Raw genomic sequence first — 18,098 nt, 5'->3', positions numbered from 1 at the left:
CTCCGAGCAATTATTAGGGTTGACACAACTTGACTTGCGTGCACGACCACAGATAAGATTGACACAGACTTGAATTTTGACAACTCTAAATAGTCGAAAGGGATAGTACCATACATAAGAAAGGTACAATCGCTGTCAAACTTCATTTTTGTAGGAAGTTTCCTTTCTGTACGGTAGTACTATTACTTATTCTGTGGCAGTGGCCTCCAGACTGTGACTTTTCAAAAGTAATACCATCAGATTCTTTGATCATCGCCGCTGAGACAGTTACCATAATGTGATTATATTTAGTGACATGTATATTGCTGTCAAAACACTAACGGCCATTCACAAGGTACGATTTTCTCGCTTTCAGCATAGAATAGTTATTTTAACACAAGTAATATGTAAAATATACATACAGGGGTATCCAGACGGGACTGACGAAATCAGTCGATTTGTTCAGGAAAATAATTGGTCAATCTCATCTAGCGTCCACACGTACACAAATTAAATCACCAATTTGCATTCTACTACGGAAATTGGCATTTTTGTGTCCGCACCTGCTGATGTGATCGGGGAATCAAATTGGTATTTACGTCCGCACGGCCCTGGCCGCGTAGCCAAGATGCCAATCGCTAACGCTCCGTAGCGATCGAAACGCAACTGTCACTGTCACACTAATGTGGAAGAGTGATAGAGATACATAATGCTTTTCGTTGTCGAAGCGATAGCGATTGTAACCTTGGCTAGGCGGCCTGTTCGATCGCAGATTGGCGAAAAATTGTCTCGTCTGGATACAACTTACGACATCACCACGAAGAGCAATTGGGTGAAAATTATATTCGTTGTTTTCTTTGATGTCCCCAAAAAATGTGACAGAGTGGAGCTTTTTGTATGGGGTGAAATTTAGTTATTAATTTTCCCAAGAAAATTATAATCTACAGCTAAAAAACATGCGATAACACTCATCTTCTTTTATTTATTTGATTATAACAAAAATAGAAGCGCGACATAGTGCTAAGAAACAGGACAACGAAAATAATTTGGACCCCCAATTATTCTTTATATTCGCCTTATAAGTGTAAGATATAATCGTAGGCGATTTTATCCATACTGTAATTTCTCAGACGTTATTTTATTAAGATAATCGTTTACAATAATGTGATATGATATTTCACCTATAAATCTTACGAGAAACTCGCGCCATGTGAATTAAGCCTTTACGAATACATGCGAGTTTTGATCCGATGTTTAACTTCTAATTTTGTAAGCAGGTATTTTTTTTATCCTCTAGCCGCCCAGAGACCTATAAAAAGGTCTCCTGTTCCATTCTAATTTGAACTTTGTGTTGACAAAATAAAATTTCATTTTGCTTGGCAAGGTTTGACGTATGGGCGGCTAGAGGTTAATGGCGGTAATCAGCAATAGTATCTTACACAACTAGGGCCGCAAAAATATGTGACACGTTCTTATTTGGAGCGCAATAAGAGCGCGTCATATATTTTTGCGGCCCTAGTTGTGTAAGATACTATTGCTGATGACTGTACATCGCCTACCAACTGCCATTATAGTCTGTATCTCTGGGTACTTAAATAAAAGTAAACAAATAATCTGTACATTTTCGGGTAGTTGTAACATTTATTGATTAACCAACCAAATACAAAACCGCCTGGATCTGACACTGAACGACCTGACTTTAACCTACATTACTTGATCGTGTAATGTTTTCATCTACCCTCAATTGTCTTAAGGGGCCATTTGAGGGTTGATTTTGTTTACTCTTTTTAGGGTTCCGTAGCCAAAAGGCAAAAAACGGATTGGATGGATTCGTCATGTCTGTCCGTCTGTCTGTGTCCGTGTATGTCACAGCCACTTCTTTCCGAAACTATAAGAACTATACTGTTGAAACTTGGCAAGTAGATGTATTCTGTGAACCGCATTAAGATTTTTACACAAAAGTAGAAAAAAAACGATAAATTTTGGGAGTCCCCCATACTTAGAACTGAAACTCAAAAATTTTTAGTGTTCCGTACAAAACTTTGTTTACGGAACACTTATGGGATCACTTCGGTCTTGCAAATCAGTTATTTTTTCATCAAACCTATACGTGTGGGTTATCTATGGATAGGTCTTCAAAAATGATATTGAGGTTTCTAATATAATTTTTTTCTAAAGTGAATAGTTTGCGCGAGAGACACTTCCAAAGTGGTAAAATGTGTGTCACCCCCTGTAACTTCTAAAATAAGAGAATGATAAAACTAAAAAAATATATGATGTACATTACCACGCAAACTTCCACCGAAAATTGGTTTGAACGAGATCTAGTAAGTAGTTTTTTTTAACACGTGGTAAATCGTAAACCGCAATTTTATTATGTTACTTGCTGTTACGAAACCCTTCATGGGCGAGTCCGACTCGCACTTGGCCGCTTTTTTAAATACCTAAAGATACAGAATATAGTTATACTTATGAATTAATAATCCCTTCAAAACTCGCACGCATTTATTTTTGGGATACAGTACAGAGAGTATATTGTTTAAATCTAATAGCGATAATAATTTATTTTTAAAGTACTTTAATTAATCACAATATTTTAATGATGACGTCCGATACAGATATGTGATGTGACGTTCCACGGCGAAAGGTACCTTAAGGCGGTTGGCGCTTACGGCGCGTTACCGCATTAGTATTGGGTCGCCGATAATGTCCTATACCTCGTTTTTTTTAGCATTAGAAATTAGGTAAACAATCTTGATGTGTCTTTTAATTGAAAAACACATTTTAAAAATATGTTACGGCAAATATGTAACAATTATGAATCTAATACGATCATTTATATTCCTCTGCTTTCATAAGTAATAGTTTTTGGTTTTTAAAAAGCGTTTTTCAATTAAAAGACATGTCAAGATCGCTTACCTTCTTGCAAGTTCTTTCTAATGCTAAAAAAAACGAACTATAAGCGCCGACCGCTATAAGGTACCGTTCGTCGTGGAACGTCACATATGTCTTTATTATGTGGCAAGAATACATATTTAATACTGTTTGTTTTCATAATAAACTGTGACTGAATTATTGTAAAAAAAGGAATAAACGGCAAAAAGTATTATTTCATTATTATATATTCAGACGTCTTTAATTAAAGTAAAATAACAAAACACTATTGATTAATGTACAAATTTAACCTTTTTGTAAATAACATTGTAAGAATTTTGAGTTATTGAAGTTTCATGGGTCATTATTACATGAAACATAAATTGAATATTATATTTAAGTCAGGCGCGGATCCAGCCCTCAAAAAAGGTTGTGGTCACAGCCACTCCAAAATCGGCCAAGTGCGAGTCGAGGGTACCTGATGATTCCCCGACCAATAAATTCGCAGAGGGATCGCAAGCGATTTATTTCAGTCTATACACACTTAGCGCCACTTGCACCATCCCAATAACCCGGGGTTAACCCGTTAAACCGTTAACCCAGTGTCAAATTGTACTGGTAACCATGGTAACTCCAGGTTTAACCGGTTAACCCCGGGTTAGTGTGATGATGCAAGTGATGGCGCTTAGATCTATAGATAACTACACTAAAAAAACTCCTTCGGGTGTAAATTAAAAGCTGGCAATAAGCTGGAAATAATTGCCCCTGTTAGTAAATAATCTATATTCTTGCAAATAATTAGGGCTCTGTATTCAGCTGGGGTGCCTAGGTACCCTGATTCTCCGACCAATTTTTAGCAGATTGTCTATTCGCGAAAAACGGTCCGACACAGATAATTTCATAATCATTTAGATTTCCAAGTTTGGTTAGGATTGGTTAAGTTTTGGAGGAGGAAACATTCGAGTACGAAACCTCTATTTTTGAGATTTTTACGCAGGATTTTTCGCCTTGTCCTTATCGCACTAGTTTTAGGAGCCGCTTCCGTTAGCGAGACGGGTACTTACCTAAAATATTTAAAACTCAGCTCCTGTTTCGTCTTAAGGGGCTACCCGATGTTTTCATCAATTTTTGACAAGTTTTGAATCGTATCTCCTTTTTTTGCACTACAGATAGAATTATAAGACAAACGGCTATCGGCTCTTCAATCTTTTATCTCCGGTTTTGTCCACCGGATTTCGAAAAAAAATAATATTTATTTTTTTATGAATTTTTTAAACGTTGTCTAAAAAAACACTTTTTTCGTATCTAGTTTGCAGTGAAGGATCTTACATGTACGAAATCTACATATTTGGGTTCGTCTTTGAAGTCTCGAAAATCGTGTCCAAGGTTTTAATTTTAAATTAATTAACACAAAAGTTATGGCCATAAAACCAGTTTTTTAGTCTAAAATTGTTCAACTTTGATGCCAAATATCTCGAAAACAATGAACTTTAAAGTAAATATGGGATACTATATTGCTTAAAGCCGTTGCTGTTAATATGATAAGCTACAAAAAACATTAGAAAACTAAGGGATTCAGATCGAAGGTCATTGGCGTGGGGGAGCCCCTTAACGTTTCGCCAAAAATGGTTTCGTAGAGTCAATTATTCGTAGATGTAACTTTTGGTCGACTAACTTTTGGTAGACTCTTGATTCACATATCATTCAGTTCGCTTCTGTGTAAATTAGCAGACCAATCATTAGAAGAATTTCATTTGGTAGAGTAATCTTTTCATCAAGCAACCTTCAGTCGATAGTCAAAGCGATACAAAAATCGGCGTAATTCTACCCGGGGAATCAATAGGGCACCCTATTAGGGTTGTGGGCATGCCCACCGTGCCCACAACGGTGGATCCGCGCCTGATTTAAGTCATCATCATTGGCCACATCTGTTGTAGATGTTTGTTGCGGCGCTTGTGTGTTTATGGGGTCCCGCCAGTGGCGGATTTCCCATAAGGCACAGTAGGCCCGGGCCTAGGGCGGCAAGATATTAGGGGCGGCAAATTGTGACAAAAAATTCGCTGATGATAACAAAAAATAACTCAAAATTAGACCAGGCAACAAATTCTCAAAAAAGTACCTATAGAGGGAAATGCTTGCAACACAATTTTTGACTTTGTACCTATTTTTGTACCTATTTTTATTTGAACTATCTAGGAGGTGAACATATCAAAAGTCCCCGGCCGTAGCCCTTGAGCCAGGGGAAGAGAGAGGTCTCCGAAACTGCCGGACCAATTAAGTTGAAATTTGGCACACATATGTAAGTTTGTGACCCAAAGATGGACGTGTAACGTAAATAATAGTACATTGTGCAACATGGGTGGGTTTATTATAATATATTCATGGGTGTGTGTAAGTTGAATATTGCAAACGAGAGTAAGTTAAATCGCGACGGCATGCCGGAGCGATTTATAGGCTCGAGTTTGCAATATTATTACGCCCCGAGATATACACAATGTTTTTCCTCACACTTGCGATACAAAAAATAAGTTTAAAGACAAAAAACTGTTAATTATGGCACTAGAAACTTCATAACTCCCTAGGGAAAACGAATTTTCTATAACTCCCGCTACGCCTACGTGCAATTCCACATTTACTGAGCGAGTGTGATGAAAATGAATTTTAAATATGGCCTCCATATTTTGGGGGGTAAATGAGAAAATTTAAAAATAAAGTTTTTCAAACTATATCGTGTTACATATCAAATTAAAGAGCTCATTGTAAGAATCTCAGTTTTTTTACAATTTTAGGATAAATAGTTTAGCAGTTATTCAAGAAAATAGTTTTTAATGTTTTTGTAGGTACATGAAAGTCAATGTTATTGGTAAAACTGTCACTTAAAATGAATAAATATTTGCTTATTTTTTTCATAAAACCTATGTTCCTATGATCATGTCACAAGGACGTATAGTTTCTAAGATATAATAAGCGAAAAACCGAAAAATGTGACCTTCAAACCAAACCCCCCAACTTTTGATATGTTCACCTCCTAACGAGTCCAAAAAAGTTACTAAGTAAAAAATGTGTCCCAAGCATTTCCCTCTATAATATATCTTTCCGTTGCCTGATCTACTCGTAAATGTAGTCAATATGATGGGTGCTGATGCTGAGAAAGGGGCGGCTACAAGGCTTGGGGCCTAGGGCGGCAAAGACTGCAAATCCGCCACTGGGTCCCGCATCGCCGTTGATGGCTATAAAGTCCTATAGCAGCGCGGCATTTCTTGCCACATCGATCGCACACAAAACGCGAGTCCGCAGGAGGTGGTAGAGCACGACGAAGACTTTTCCGCTTAAGGTTCTCCAGCCAGTCATCGTCATGCTTAGAAGCCTGCATATTTAAGTAAAATAAAAATATACATTTCATTATTTCATCTCCCGGTAAGTACTGATTTTAACTACATACCCCTATGTATTTCTTTAAAAAAAGGTTAAAAATGTACTTCTAAACATATTAAATAAACGGTTGCATGAAGTAAACTATCGATATAAAGTATTGCTATGTATATCTTAATAAATACATATATCTAAGTTCTGATAGTGAAATTTGAGAGCTGCTCTTAAAATTAAACAAAATAATGATTATATCACTACTTAAATATGTAGCATTATTATTAGAGTATTGTCAATAAAAATCTCATGAAATATAAAAAATAAATGCGTCAGAAGATACAGATATATATTCTGTCCCTTTCCATCAACATATTGATTTAGAGTCTATGAAAATATCGTGCCCTCAGTTTGCCAGCTGAAATAGATGGCGCTGTACTGCGTCATGTTTTGTGGACTTTGTGTCACTGGATTGTCACCAGTCAACTTTAGAAGCCAGCTGCCGCATTATGTACGGAGTCGTATAACGCCATCTATATCAGCTGTCAATGTAAGTTTTTAATGCAATGGATTACTAAACATATCGGTTAACTTTTTAATTCTATGTCACGTATTTGACGCTTTTTTTCTTCTAAAATTTCGGTTTCGTTATAAAAAACTTTTATTCAAATCGGGCTTTGGAAGTTTTGTTAAACTAAGGGCCACTTGCACCATTCCAGTAACCCGGGGTTAACCGGTTAAACCTAGAGTTACCATGGTTACAAAAAAATACTTTAGGGCACAGACTACTAAGCTGAGAAAGCCTAGGTTAACACGTTCGCTGCGACGAGTCGATTCTGTCCTATGCAGTATTAACGGAGTTTAACAAATTGCCGCAGCGAAAGTGTTTAGTGTTCTAATGTTTGAAATAGTTGAAATAATACATTTGAAATTAAAAGAAAAATCAAACAAAACTTTAGTAAGCTTAAGTAACCTTACCATAAAATATAAATAAATTGTCATAACAATTAAACGAACAGCTCTTTCTTAACCTTAATATAAATTTTAATACTTTTCGTTACATTCGTTAATTCATAGTTATATTAAGTATGCTACAAACTTTACACCGTTAAAACAAACTACGCGTTAAATCAGTCGAAACGGGTCACTATTGTGCGGAAATTTCAATAAATACTGTCCCGTTTTCAGGGTTTTCATTGTTTTTTAATCGTAAATAACTTTTGGTGAATCAGATTTTTCTTGTCACCCGTTGCCATGGTTACGGTCTCCTGGGTCACTCTTAAAACCCCTGTTTTGTGGTGTTTAAAACAAATCAACATACATTTTTTTATGGCAAATATCCTTTCCGTAACGGGTCATCTAATTAGCATATTAGTAGGATGATCAAATTATCTTTGAAAAAAAAAAGAAATGTCTCGAATTGTTTCCTTTTTCACTTTATAGCTATTGTTGTAACGGTGTAAAGTATAATTTGTGTCGTTCTCAAGTAAAAGGTACCACATTGTCGCTTGCCATAAGGACGCTCTGACAAGTTATTCGTATACACAATCAAATTTCGCCCTCATGGTAAGCGCCAAACTGGTACCTTTTGCTTGGAAACGTCACATTAACCTAGGGGATACAAAATTCTACCTGACCTATAATTTGGCTGCCTTATTGTACGTTAGGCGTCACACAATCATCGATGGCTTCCTTGTATCAGTTACAATAAAACGCAAATCATACTTAAAACTAAAGGATGAGAAATATATAACCAAATGTATATGAAAATGTAGGTAAAAAAATGTAAAAGTTACTTACAAAAGTACTGTGCTTTGGGTGAGTCTCGATAGCTTAGTTGGTAGAGCGAGCTTTTATACCGCAGTCGCGGGTTCGTGTTTCGTCCGAGGTAATATTTATTTTCCTCATTGTGGTATCGTTAGTAGACGCCTTTGCTTAATACAAAATTAATTGGGTTACATACTTTAATTTTAACCTTTTAACCTAATGTTAAAATACTCCTGGTTTTTTGCTGTATTATTATTTTTATTTTAAATGATTCGGGCACAGATAGCCGAAGCAAAAGACAAAAAAGTACGTATAAAAAGTACGTAAACGTACGTACGTGTAAAAGTAAGTATGAATACTAAATAAGTCATATTATTGTCAAATAATACTGTTAAAATTAGTACCGTTTTCTATATTTTCAGATTGAGCTGCATATGTGATGCTTGTAAATCTTGTTATCCATTATATCATTTAAAGTAGCAAGTCGTATAACTCGCAATGGTTATATGTGGCCTTAATAAACAACATATATAAAACTAATAGAGTATGTGATTACATATTTCTCATCGAAATAAGATTAAATAATTTGAATAAAAATTATAAAAAAATATCTTTCCAATACATTAAAAGAAAATCACACTTTTGGAATATAAATATGAGCTTAATGTTGAACAAATGCTTATAATTTTCTACTTCGTGATGCTGACGCGTGCTGGTAATCAGCCTCTCCACCTAGAATAGACGAAATTGTAGTAATTACACACAAATTTCCAATTATTAATCTTTTAACCACCAAAGAAATTGACCCGCGCGGCTTCAGTCCAATAGATTTTAACCTTTTGACCACCAAAGAAATTGACGCGCACGGCAACAGGCCAATAGATTTTAACCTTTTGACCCCCAAAGAAATTGACGCGCGCGGCAACAGGCCAATAGATTTTAACCTTTTGACCACCAAAGAAATTGACGCGTGCGACTAATACAATCCAATAGAGTTAGACCAAGCTAAGTTGGCAACGATTCTGATAATCCAGACGGTGCAAGTGTTATTTAAACGTCATATTCTCATAGAATGGCGTTTATAATAACTCTTGCACAGTGTGAGCTATCAAAATCAACCTTACCTTTTAAATTTTAAACGAGCGATTCTTGTATATTTATTTATTTATATATATATAGTAGTAGTAAACTCTTTATTGTACAAAAAGACATATTAAAAATAACATACAATTAGCAAGAAGTACAAAGGCGAACTTATCCCTTTGAGGGATCTCTTCCAGTTAACCTTTGAGTAGATGAGAGGAGAGAGTGAAAAGAGGGTGACAAATGCAGCAAAATGTACAACAAGGTACCAGAAAGATAAAGGATATAAATACATACAAAATATATTTCGGGGATTTCGGAAACGGCTCTAACGACTTCGATGAAATGTGCTATATGGGGCTTTTGAGTGAAAAAATTATCTAGCTAGGTCTTATGTTTTTCGAGCAAAGCTCGGTCTCCCAGATATTTGTAATGTTAAGAGCTCACACTAGACGCTCTCGGCGGGCGACTGGAACTCGGCGAGCGCGTGCACGGGGCTGGGCTGCTTCTTCTGCGAGCCGCGGCGCACCTTGGCGCGCACCTCCTCGGGCTTCTCCGGCCGCACCAGGGGCTTCTTCTCCGGCGCCTTCATGCGCCACACCACTATCGGGGACTGGAAGGTTGAGATTCATTAGAATAGGCTTATGTTTATGAAATGTTCAGCCGTATTCGTACAATAAGATAAGTCAAATACTATAGTTCGTTTTTTTTAGCATTAGAAAGAACTTGCAAGAAGGTAAGCGATATTGACATGTCTTTTAATTGAAAAACGCTTTTTAATAATCAAAAACTATTACTTATGAAAGCAGAAGAACATAAATGATCGTATTAGATTCATAATTGTTACATATTTGCTGTAATTTATTTTAAAAATGTGTTTTTCAATTAAAAGACACATCAAGATTGTTTACCTTATTTCTAATGCTAAAAAACGAACTATACATATTGAAACGATATGGACAAGTGTCAAAATTGACATTTCTTCAAACAAAACGTCACTTTTGACACTTGTTTGACACTGACATATCTATTCCATATCTTTTCAATATCTAGTATTTGACGTATCTCATTGTTCGAATACGGCTGGTTAAGGCCCACTTACACCATTCCATTAACCCGGGGTTAACCGGTTAAACCTGGAGTTACCATGGTTAGCAGTGTAATCGGTTAACCCCGACTGGGATGGTGCAAGTGGCGACAAAACGACTAATGTAAAAAAATATGGTCGTCTGTGAAGTCGGTTTACGGACGATAATTTTGCGTGATAACGTCATAAGAAAACATTACCATTACATTACGTAAAGTTACCATGGAGATATGTCCACAGCGTTAAGTACATTCTAAAACAAAAGGACAATCGATAAAAACATGCAATAACTAGACTCATAAGCGCCTTGATCTGCACTGTAAGCTTATATTTTGAGAATTGACCAATAAATAAATAACACAAAGTTACAACATGCAGAACATTTGCATTCAGTAATAAAATAAGAAAATGATATTTTGTATATCTACTTAACTTTTTTTGTGTAACAATTTATACCAACGAAAACCATGCCAAATTTAATTTAAATTAAGCGTGTCGTTTTAAAATGAGAGCGTAATTTCGAATGTATGGAAGCGGCTTTTTAGCGGCGGGTTCGTGTGATTAAAATTGAATTGTGTAAACAAAATGTACGGATATACGTGTAAAGCGTCTACAACTTACATAGTTCTGTTCCGGGGGCGGGGAAGCGTCAATACATTAGATACTTAGGTATGCTTACGCTTAAAACTTACGTACAGGTCAAAAGAGTAGAAAACGTTCATTTTCATTTAAGAAAGCTTTGACATTTTTTTTACTAGGCCAAAACCACGCGCGTAAAGCTTAAAACTGAAGAAATTCGGCGCCATTATGACAATTTTCCGAAAATTATTTAACCCTGGCATCTGCTAAAAAAATTTCACTAGAATCTGTCGCAACCTGAAAAGCAGTACCCCCCCCCCCCCTATTTCATAAAGCTAATAAATGCATAAAAAATTCGTTTGCGCACCCACAGGTTACAAAATCACTGCATTCTTTAAAAGAAGGTTAAAATATAAACAGTGGTTAAAACGATCAAATACTGTCAACGTTTTCTACTCTTTCACCGTACATTTGAATAACTAATATCTTAAGCGGGTTCATTAGAATATTAATTCTTTTTAAGTTTGCAAGGACCTTTTTTACCATTCTTAAGCTTCATTCATCAAAGCGTCCAAAGCATCGGTTATATTTGTTAATTTTAGCTCGCGTTGCGAAAACTTGAAGCTTCAATCATTTCAAATTGTCAAATAAATATTTGGTTTATTAAGGTAAACGTACCGGTGCTCGACGCGTCATCTTGAAACTTAAGTCATTGTCAATAGAGGTGACAGCAGGGTGTCATCTATTGAGCATTAGCATGTCGAGCACTAGTACGTTTACCTTATATGTATCATGCTTAATTTATCGTCGTAACTTTCTGGCCCTCGCACACACTCTTATATCCGATTTGAAGTCTAAAATCACCCAACTATAGTGTAACAACTATGAAGTCTTCTCTCTCATTTTAGGGTTCCGTACCCGAAGGGTAAAAACCGGACAAGTGCGAGTCAGACTCGCCCTCAGAGGGTTCCGTACTTTTTCGTATTTGTTGTTATAGCGGCAACCACAGACAAAATATCCCCCAGACTTAGCATAGTCGCGCTACCCCCTCTGCCACGCATACGGTAATTTTACTCCATGTTCGAGTCGAAAGTGTCTGTGTGACGTCCGTGTCTTTTTTGAACGGACCAATCACGGCACAGGACTTCGCTCACCTCGTCCCGCGCACCCCCGCATTTTTGGCATCATCGGTTGCATGAAATAATTGCTCTAAACTCGGTCTAGAGGATTCCTAGTCTGAATGGCGGCAACAGAAATACATCATCTGTGAAAATTTCAACTGTCACGGTTCGTGAGATACAGCCTGGTGACAGACAGACGTCTTAGTAAGGCAGCCAGCCATTCAGACAGCTTAGCATGAGCTACGTCTCGCTAAGTACTAGCCAGGTCAGATGCGTTGTTTGATCATAAATATAATAATAATTAATAAAATGTCCTCGGTACTTACAGCAATGGTTCCCTGCCTGGTGTACTTGGTCGAGGCCACGTAGGACGCCTTCACGGTCAGCACCACGGCGTTCATCAGGTTCTTGGCCGCTTGGATGAGCGACGTCGCGCTGTCCAGCTGAAAACCAATTGTAGTAGTAAGTAATATATGTAGTTCGTTTTTTTAGCATTAGAAAGAAGGTAAGCGATCTTGACATGTCTTTTTATTAAAACTCACCGAAAATTAAGTCACAGCAAATATGCTAGAATCATAAATCATACACGAACTTTTACATTCTTTTACTTTCATAAGTAATATAAACTAAATTTTTAAAGCGTTTTTCAATAAGTATTTTTTTAGTAAAAAGACACGTCAAGATTATTTACCTTCTTTCTAATGCTAACAAAACAAGACCGAAGTGATCCCATAAGTGTTCCGTAAACAAAGTTTTGTACGGAACACTAAAAAAAAAACGAATTATACTAAAACAACAAGGAAAGAGAAGAAAATGCGGACAATATTTAACCTTTAATATTTTAACCTTATTTTAAATATGGAAATGATATTTTAATCTTTTAAACGGCGCGCGTATTGTGCGCGCCGCGTCATCGTGAACCTTGCTGGAATGCACGAACGTTGATATTGGGCTGTCGCCGCGCGCGTCAGTTGACGTCTTTGGCGGTCAAAAGGTTAATAGAGCCATCCGCTAACTTATCCCTTTAAGGGGTCACTTCCAGTTTACAATTGAGTATTGTACAAAGCCTCTAAGCTCCGTCTAGAGGATTCCTAGTGTATGACTTACTCACCCCGCTGACGATCAGCTCTCCAGAGATGTTCTGGACGTCGGCCTTCACTTTGCTCGTGATCTGTATCTGGTGGCAGTAGAGAGCGATGCGCTGCAGGTATGCCAGCAAGTCCTGCTCGGCTCTGGACACTGTAATTATACACACACGGTCGAGTACTCACCCCGCTGACGATCAGCTCCCCAGAGATGTTCTGGACGTCGGCCTTCACTTTGCTCGTGATCTGTATCTGGTGGCAGTAGAGAGCGATGCGCTGCAGGTATGCCAGCAAGTCCTGCTCGGCTCTGGACACTGTAATTATACACACACGGTCGAGTACTCACCCCGCTGACGATCAGCTCTCCAGAGATGTTCTGGACGTCGGCCTTCACTTTGCTCGTGATCTGTATCTGGTGGCAGTAAAGAGCGATGCGCTGCAGGTATGCGAGCAGGTCTTGCTTGGCTCTGGACACTGTAATTATACACACACGGTCGAGTACTCACCCCGCTGACGATCAGCTCTCCAGAGATGTTCTGGACGTCGGCCTTCACTTTGCTCGTGATCTGTATCTGGTGGCAGTAGAGAGCGATGCGCTGCAGGTATGCGAGCAGGTCCTGCTGGGCTCTGGACACTGAAATTATACACACACGGTCGAGTACTCACCCCGCTGACGATCAGCTCTCCAGAGATGTTCTGGACGTCGGCCTTCACTTTGCTCGTGATCTGTATCTGGTGGCAGTAGAGAGCGATGCGCTGCAGGTATGCGAGCAGGTCCTGCTGGGCTCTGGACACTGAAATTATACACACACGGTCGAGTACTCACCCCGCTGACGATCAGCTCTCCAGAGATGTTCTGGACGTCGGCCTTCACTTTGCTCGTGATCTGTATCTGGTGGCAGTAAAGAGCGATGCGCTGCAGGTATGCGAGCAGGTCTTGCTTGGCTCTGGACACTGTAATTATACACACACGGTCGAGTACTCACCCCGCTGACGATCAGCTCCCCAGAGATGTTCTGGACGTCGGCCTTCACTTTGCTCGTGATCTGTATCTGGTGGCAGTAGAGAGCGATGCGCTGCAGGTATGCGAGCAAGTCTTGCTTGGTCGAAGATTCTGGGCACTGTAATTAAAAGCAAACACATTGGGACATCTATAGATCGCAAGTCAGGTGTAACTTTTGCCAGGCAGCCAGGCGATGTGCAATGAACCCTAGTAGACGTCAGCTGCCGCTCCGTTGGTGGGTTATGGTACGGTAGCCACCCAAATACGTAAAAAAGAATTATGTCATCGCCTCCCGATTGGAACTTTGTCAGATGATAGTTAAGACATTTGTTATTATGAATAAAAAATATCGTCAGCCGGTTGTGCCGCGATGGAAAGACCGTCAGCGTAGCACGAATATGTAAGCCTTTTTGATGTGATATTTCTAATTCACACAACACACATTTGTGTGGGTGCCACAATATAAACGCACATGGTCGGCCTAAGAGGAGATGGCGGGACGTGACCAAGTCCCTGTTTATCAAAAGCTTGTAACTTGTAATACAAGTGGAAGTCCCTTTCTAACAAAAGCAGTCAAAAAGGGACTTCCACTTGTATTACAAGTTTTTGATAAACAGGGCACTGGACGCATTTTTCAGCAACTGGAAGGATTGCTGCTGTTAATCGGGAAGATTGGAAGTCTAGGGGGAGGCCTACAAAGTGCCCAGCAGTGGGACACTTTGTAGGCTTAAAAAAATATTATGAAACTTGGCTAAGTTCATTGGCATAGGAGTTTATTTTTGTTTAAATTACTAAATATCCGTACAAAACACGCGAGTGAGTGAGAGAGTGTTACAAGCACAGGGCGGAAACGCCATAGATCAAAAATCAGTCGCATTTATGTGTGCGCGGCACGTCTGTACACGCGTCATTGTGTATGTGTGGGTAAGTCGCTTTACTGAGAGGACGCCAGAAGTCCGCCAGATCCATGTCGCGGCCAGTCGCGGGGCGAGGTAATCCGAGTCGGAGCGGGGCGGTGCGTGGCCGTTCTGTATGGTAATACTATTACTTATTCTGTGGTCACAAATGTATACCTGTTCGGCGATCTCCCTCGTCAGTTTATCCAGCTTGGTGCCGGCCTCGGAGATCTTCTTGGCGGCGTTGATTACGTCCATCGTGGTCTTCAGAGGACCGCGGCCTCTGTAACAAACATGCCAGTTTACAGGTGATATCAGGATATAATAGTGAAAGCGCTGGTGGCCTAGCGGTGAGAGCGTGCGACTTGCAATCTGGAGGTCGCGGGTTCAAACCCCGGCTCGTACCAATGAGTTTTTCGGAACTTATAGTTCGTTTTTTTAGCATTAGAAATAAGGTAAACAATCTTGATGTGTCTTTTAATTGAAAAACACATTTTAAAAATGAGTTACGGCAAATATGTAACAATTATGAATCTAATACGATCATTTATATTCTTCTGCTTTCATAAGTAAAAGTTTTTGATTTTTAAAAAGCGTTTTTCAATTAAAAGACATGTCAAGATCGCTACCCTTCTTGCAAGTTCTTTCTAATGCTAAAAAAAACGAACTATATGTACGAAATATCATTTGATATTTGCCAGTCGCTTTTCGGTGAAGTACAACATCGTGAGGAAACCGGACTAATCCCAATAAGGCCTAGCTTCCCCTCTGGGTTGGAAGGTCAAATGGCAGTCGCTTTCGTAAAAACTAGTGCCTACGTCAAATCATGGGATTAGTTGTCAAGCGGACCCCAGGTTCTCATGATCCGTGGCGAAATGCCGGGACAACGCGAGGAAGAAGAAGGAGAGATCAGGATATAATTGTTATTTACGATACAAGTGCGGAAAAGAGGAACTCAACTGCGCAACTCGCGTCGATTTAAAACACTCCCTTCGGTCATGTTTTAATTTATCGCCACTCGTTTCCAATTACTTCGCACGTGTATCGTACAACGTTTTACAGTACATATTGGCCCTTTAAACTTTTGACATACGCACGAAAAGTGCTGTTTCCCGCACTAGTGCGAAAAAGTAGGACTATACTACTGTAAAGTGTATTCATCCTTAAGTGTCTTATCATGTAAACCAGGGGTCTCCATCCTTTTTTACCTGAGGGCCATATTGCCCTCAGAAACTTTCGCGCCGGCCACCGTCGGTTTTTGCGCCAGGGGAGGGTGTCTGGTTGTTGCTGTTAGGAACAGTTCCACTCTCAATGAATGCTGAACCCCTGGAGCCTGGTTCCCGAGGGCCGGACAGTGGGCACCCCGGGCACCCGCTTTGGGCGTCGGCGGCCCGGATTTGGCCCGCGGGCCGGGGTTTGGAGAGCCCTGATGTAAACAAAGATACCTGCTGGTAGGACTTTGTGAGCGTGTTGTTCTATAGTTCGTTTTTTTTAGCATTAGAAAGAACTCCACAGAAGCAAGCGTGCAGTTTTTATCAGGCTCTTTAATTGTTAATAATTATTGAATTATCTAATGTAGCATGGTCAATACATATAATTTACTTCAAATTATTACCGCTAAAAGTGCCGGATTTGGAACAACAAGCTTACTTCTGCGAAGTTCTTTCTAATGCTAAAAAAAACGGACTATAATATTGGCTCTAATGTTTCGAGAGTATTTTATATCGTGTTTTTCAAGTATTTTCCCTAGTATTTTTCAAATACTTTCCCCAGTATTGAGCAAGTCTTTTACCAAGTATTTTCCGTAATATAGAGCAAGTATTTTACCCAGTATTTTACAAGTATTTTCCCTAGTATACTCAAGTACTTTCCCTAGTATTTAGCAAGTATTTTCCCTAGTATTTCGCAAGTATTTTACCTAGTATTTTCCCAAGTATCCCCCCCCCCTTCTAACCTGGTGAAGTCTGTCATCTTGAGCATGATCATGCACATGTGCTTGGCGAGCGTGATGATGTCGTTGCCCGCGTCGTCCCACTTGCCGACTTCGTTGTCGAACGTCATCTTCTCGCGGCGGAACAGCTCAACCCGCTGCAGGTTCCCGGGATTCCCGGGCGCGCGGCGTTCCAACATCGCAAGAGTGACTAGTATTGGGTTGGGGCTCTAGTATTTCTCGAATAATTTACCTAATATACCACGAGTATTTTCCCTAGTATTTTTCAAGAGTTTTCCCTAGTATTTAGCAAGTATTTTCCCTAGTATTTAGCAAGTATTTTCCCTAGTATTTAGCAAGTATTTTCCCTAGTATTTAGCAAGTATTTTCCCTAGTATTTAGCAAGTATTTTCCCTAGTATTTTTCAAGTAATTTCCCTAGTACTTAACAAGTATTTTCCCTAGTATTTTTCAAGTAATTTGCCTAGTATCCCCCCCCCCTCACCTGGTGAAGTCTGTCATCTCGAGCATGATCATGCACATGTGCTTGGCGAGCGTGATGATGTCGTTGCCCGCGTCGTCCCACTTGCCGACCTCGTTGTCGAACGTCATCTTCTCGCGCCGGAACAGCTCAACCTGCTGCAGGATCTTGCGCTTGTCCTCTTCTGTCATCTTGCGCATCGCTTCCTGTAAGACCATGTTAGTTTTAGTTTAGACTGTATTATAGATGTAATATTTTAAACTTTCGCGTTTTGAACACATACTTATTAACTCACAAAATAATAAATATTAACTCGTAAAATGTGATGTCTACCCCAAACTTTTTCATACAAGTTTCGTCGGGTAGATGCACAAATCTCTGTTTTGACATTTTGCTGGGACATCAGTCAGCCGCGACCACGACCAGTGAAACCTGTGTCGAAACGTCGGTAAATCAAGGTAATTGAATAAAATTCGCGTTAGACCCGTCTATAATCTGAGTTAATATGTATTACAGATGGGCCGAATATTCTGTAATTATTCGGTATTCGGCATATTTATCAATGTTCGGGCCGAATAATAAACATTTTTATAAGGGCGTCGGCTAGTTAGCGCGGCTACACGTTAGTGTTTAATGTCATGGACAAAAGAAACATATGGATCAGGAGAAAAAACTTATTGTAGGTTATCAATAAGGCGCTGTCTACATATAGCTTCAATTTGAAATCAAACTTATCGACAACGGACAATGTGGTGCCTTTTGATTGAAAACGTCACATTTGATAGTTTTGATACTTACGACCCACAACTATAGTTCGTTTTTTTAACATTAGAAATAAGGTAAACAAT

The 18,098-nt window shown here is 39.1% G+C and overlaps 1 protein-coding gene across 1 annotated transcript in view; it reads right to left on the bottom strand.

Moving 5' to 3' along the window:
- Nucleotides 1–3,984: 3,984 nt before the first annotated feature.
- The window catches only part of LOC134677465 (catenin alpha), a 77,257-nt gene continuing 63,143 nt past the window's right edge, over nt 3,985–18,098 (bottom strand). Inside the window, exons 18-24 of the mRNA XM_063535946.1 lie at nt 17,275–17,456; nt 15,018–15,123; nt 13,928–14,062; nt 13,768–13,809; nt 12,183–12,299; nt 9,517–9,682; nt 3,985–8,718 (exon numbers count right to left, since the gene is read on the bottom strand). Of these exons, the coding sequence (XP_063392016.1) occupies nt 9,518–9,682; nt 12,183–12,299; nt 13,768–13,809; nt 13,928–14,062; nt 15,018–15,123; nt 17,275–17,456 (747 nt within the window). The 3' untranslated portion in view covers nt 3,985–8,718; nt 9,517. The remainder of the gene's footprint in view (nt 8,719–9,516; nt 9,683–12,182; nt 12,300–13,767; nt 13,810–13,927; nt 14,063–15,017; nt 15,124–17,274; nt 17,457–18,098) is intronic.

The sequence above is a fragment of the Cydia fagiglandana genome, chromosome 26, assembly GCF_963556715.1.
Source record: "Cydia fagiglandana chromosome 26, ilCydFagi1.1, whole genome shotgun sequence".
NCBI classification, from domain to species: domain Eukaryota; kingdom Metazoa; phylum Arthropoda; class Insecta; order Lepidoptera; family Tortricidae; genus Cydia; species Cydia fagiglandana.
The sequence above is the reverse complement of the archived record's forward strand: the minus strand, read 5'-3'. Positions and strand labels throughout refer to the sequence as shown.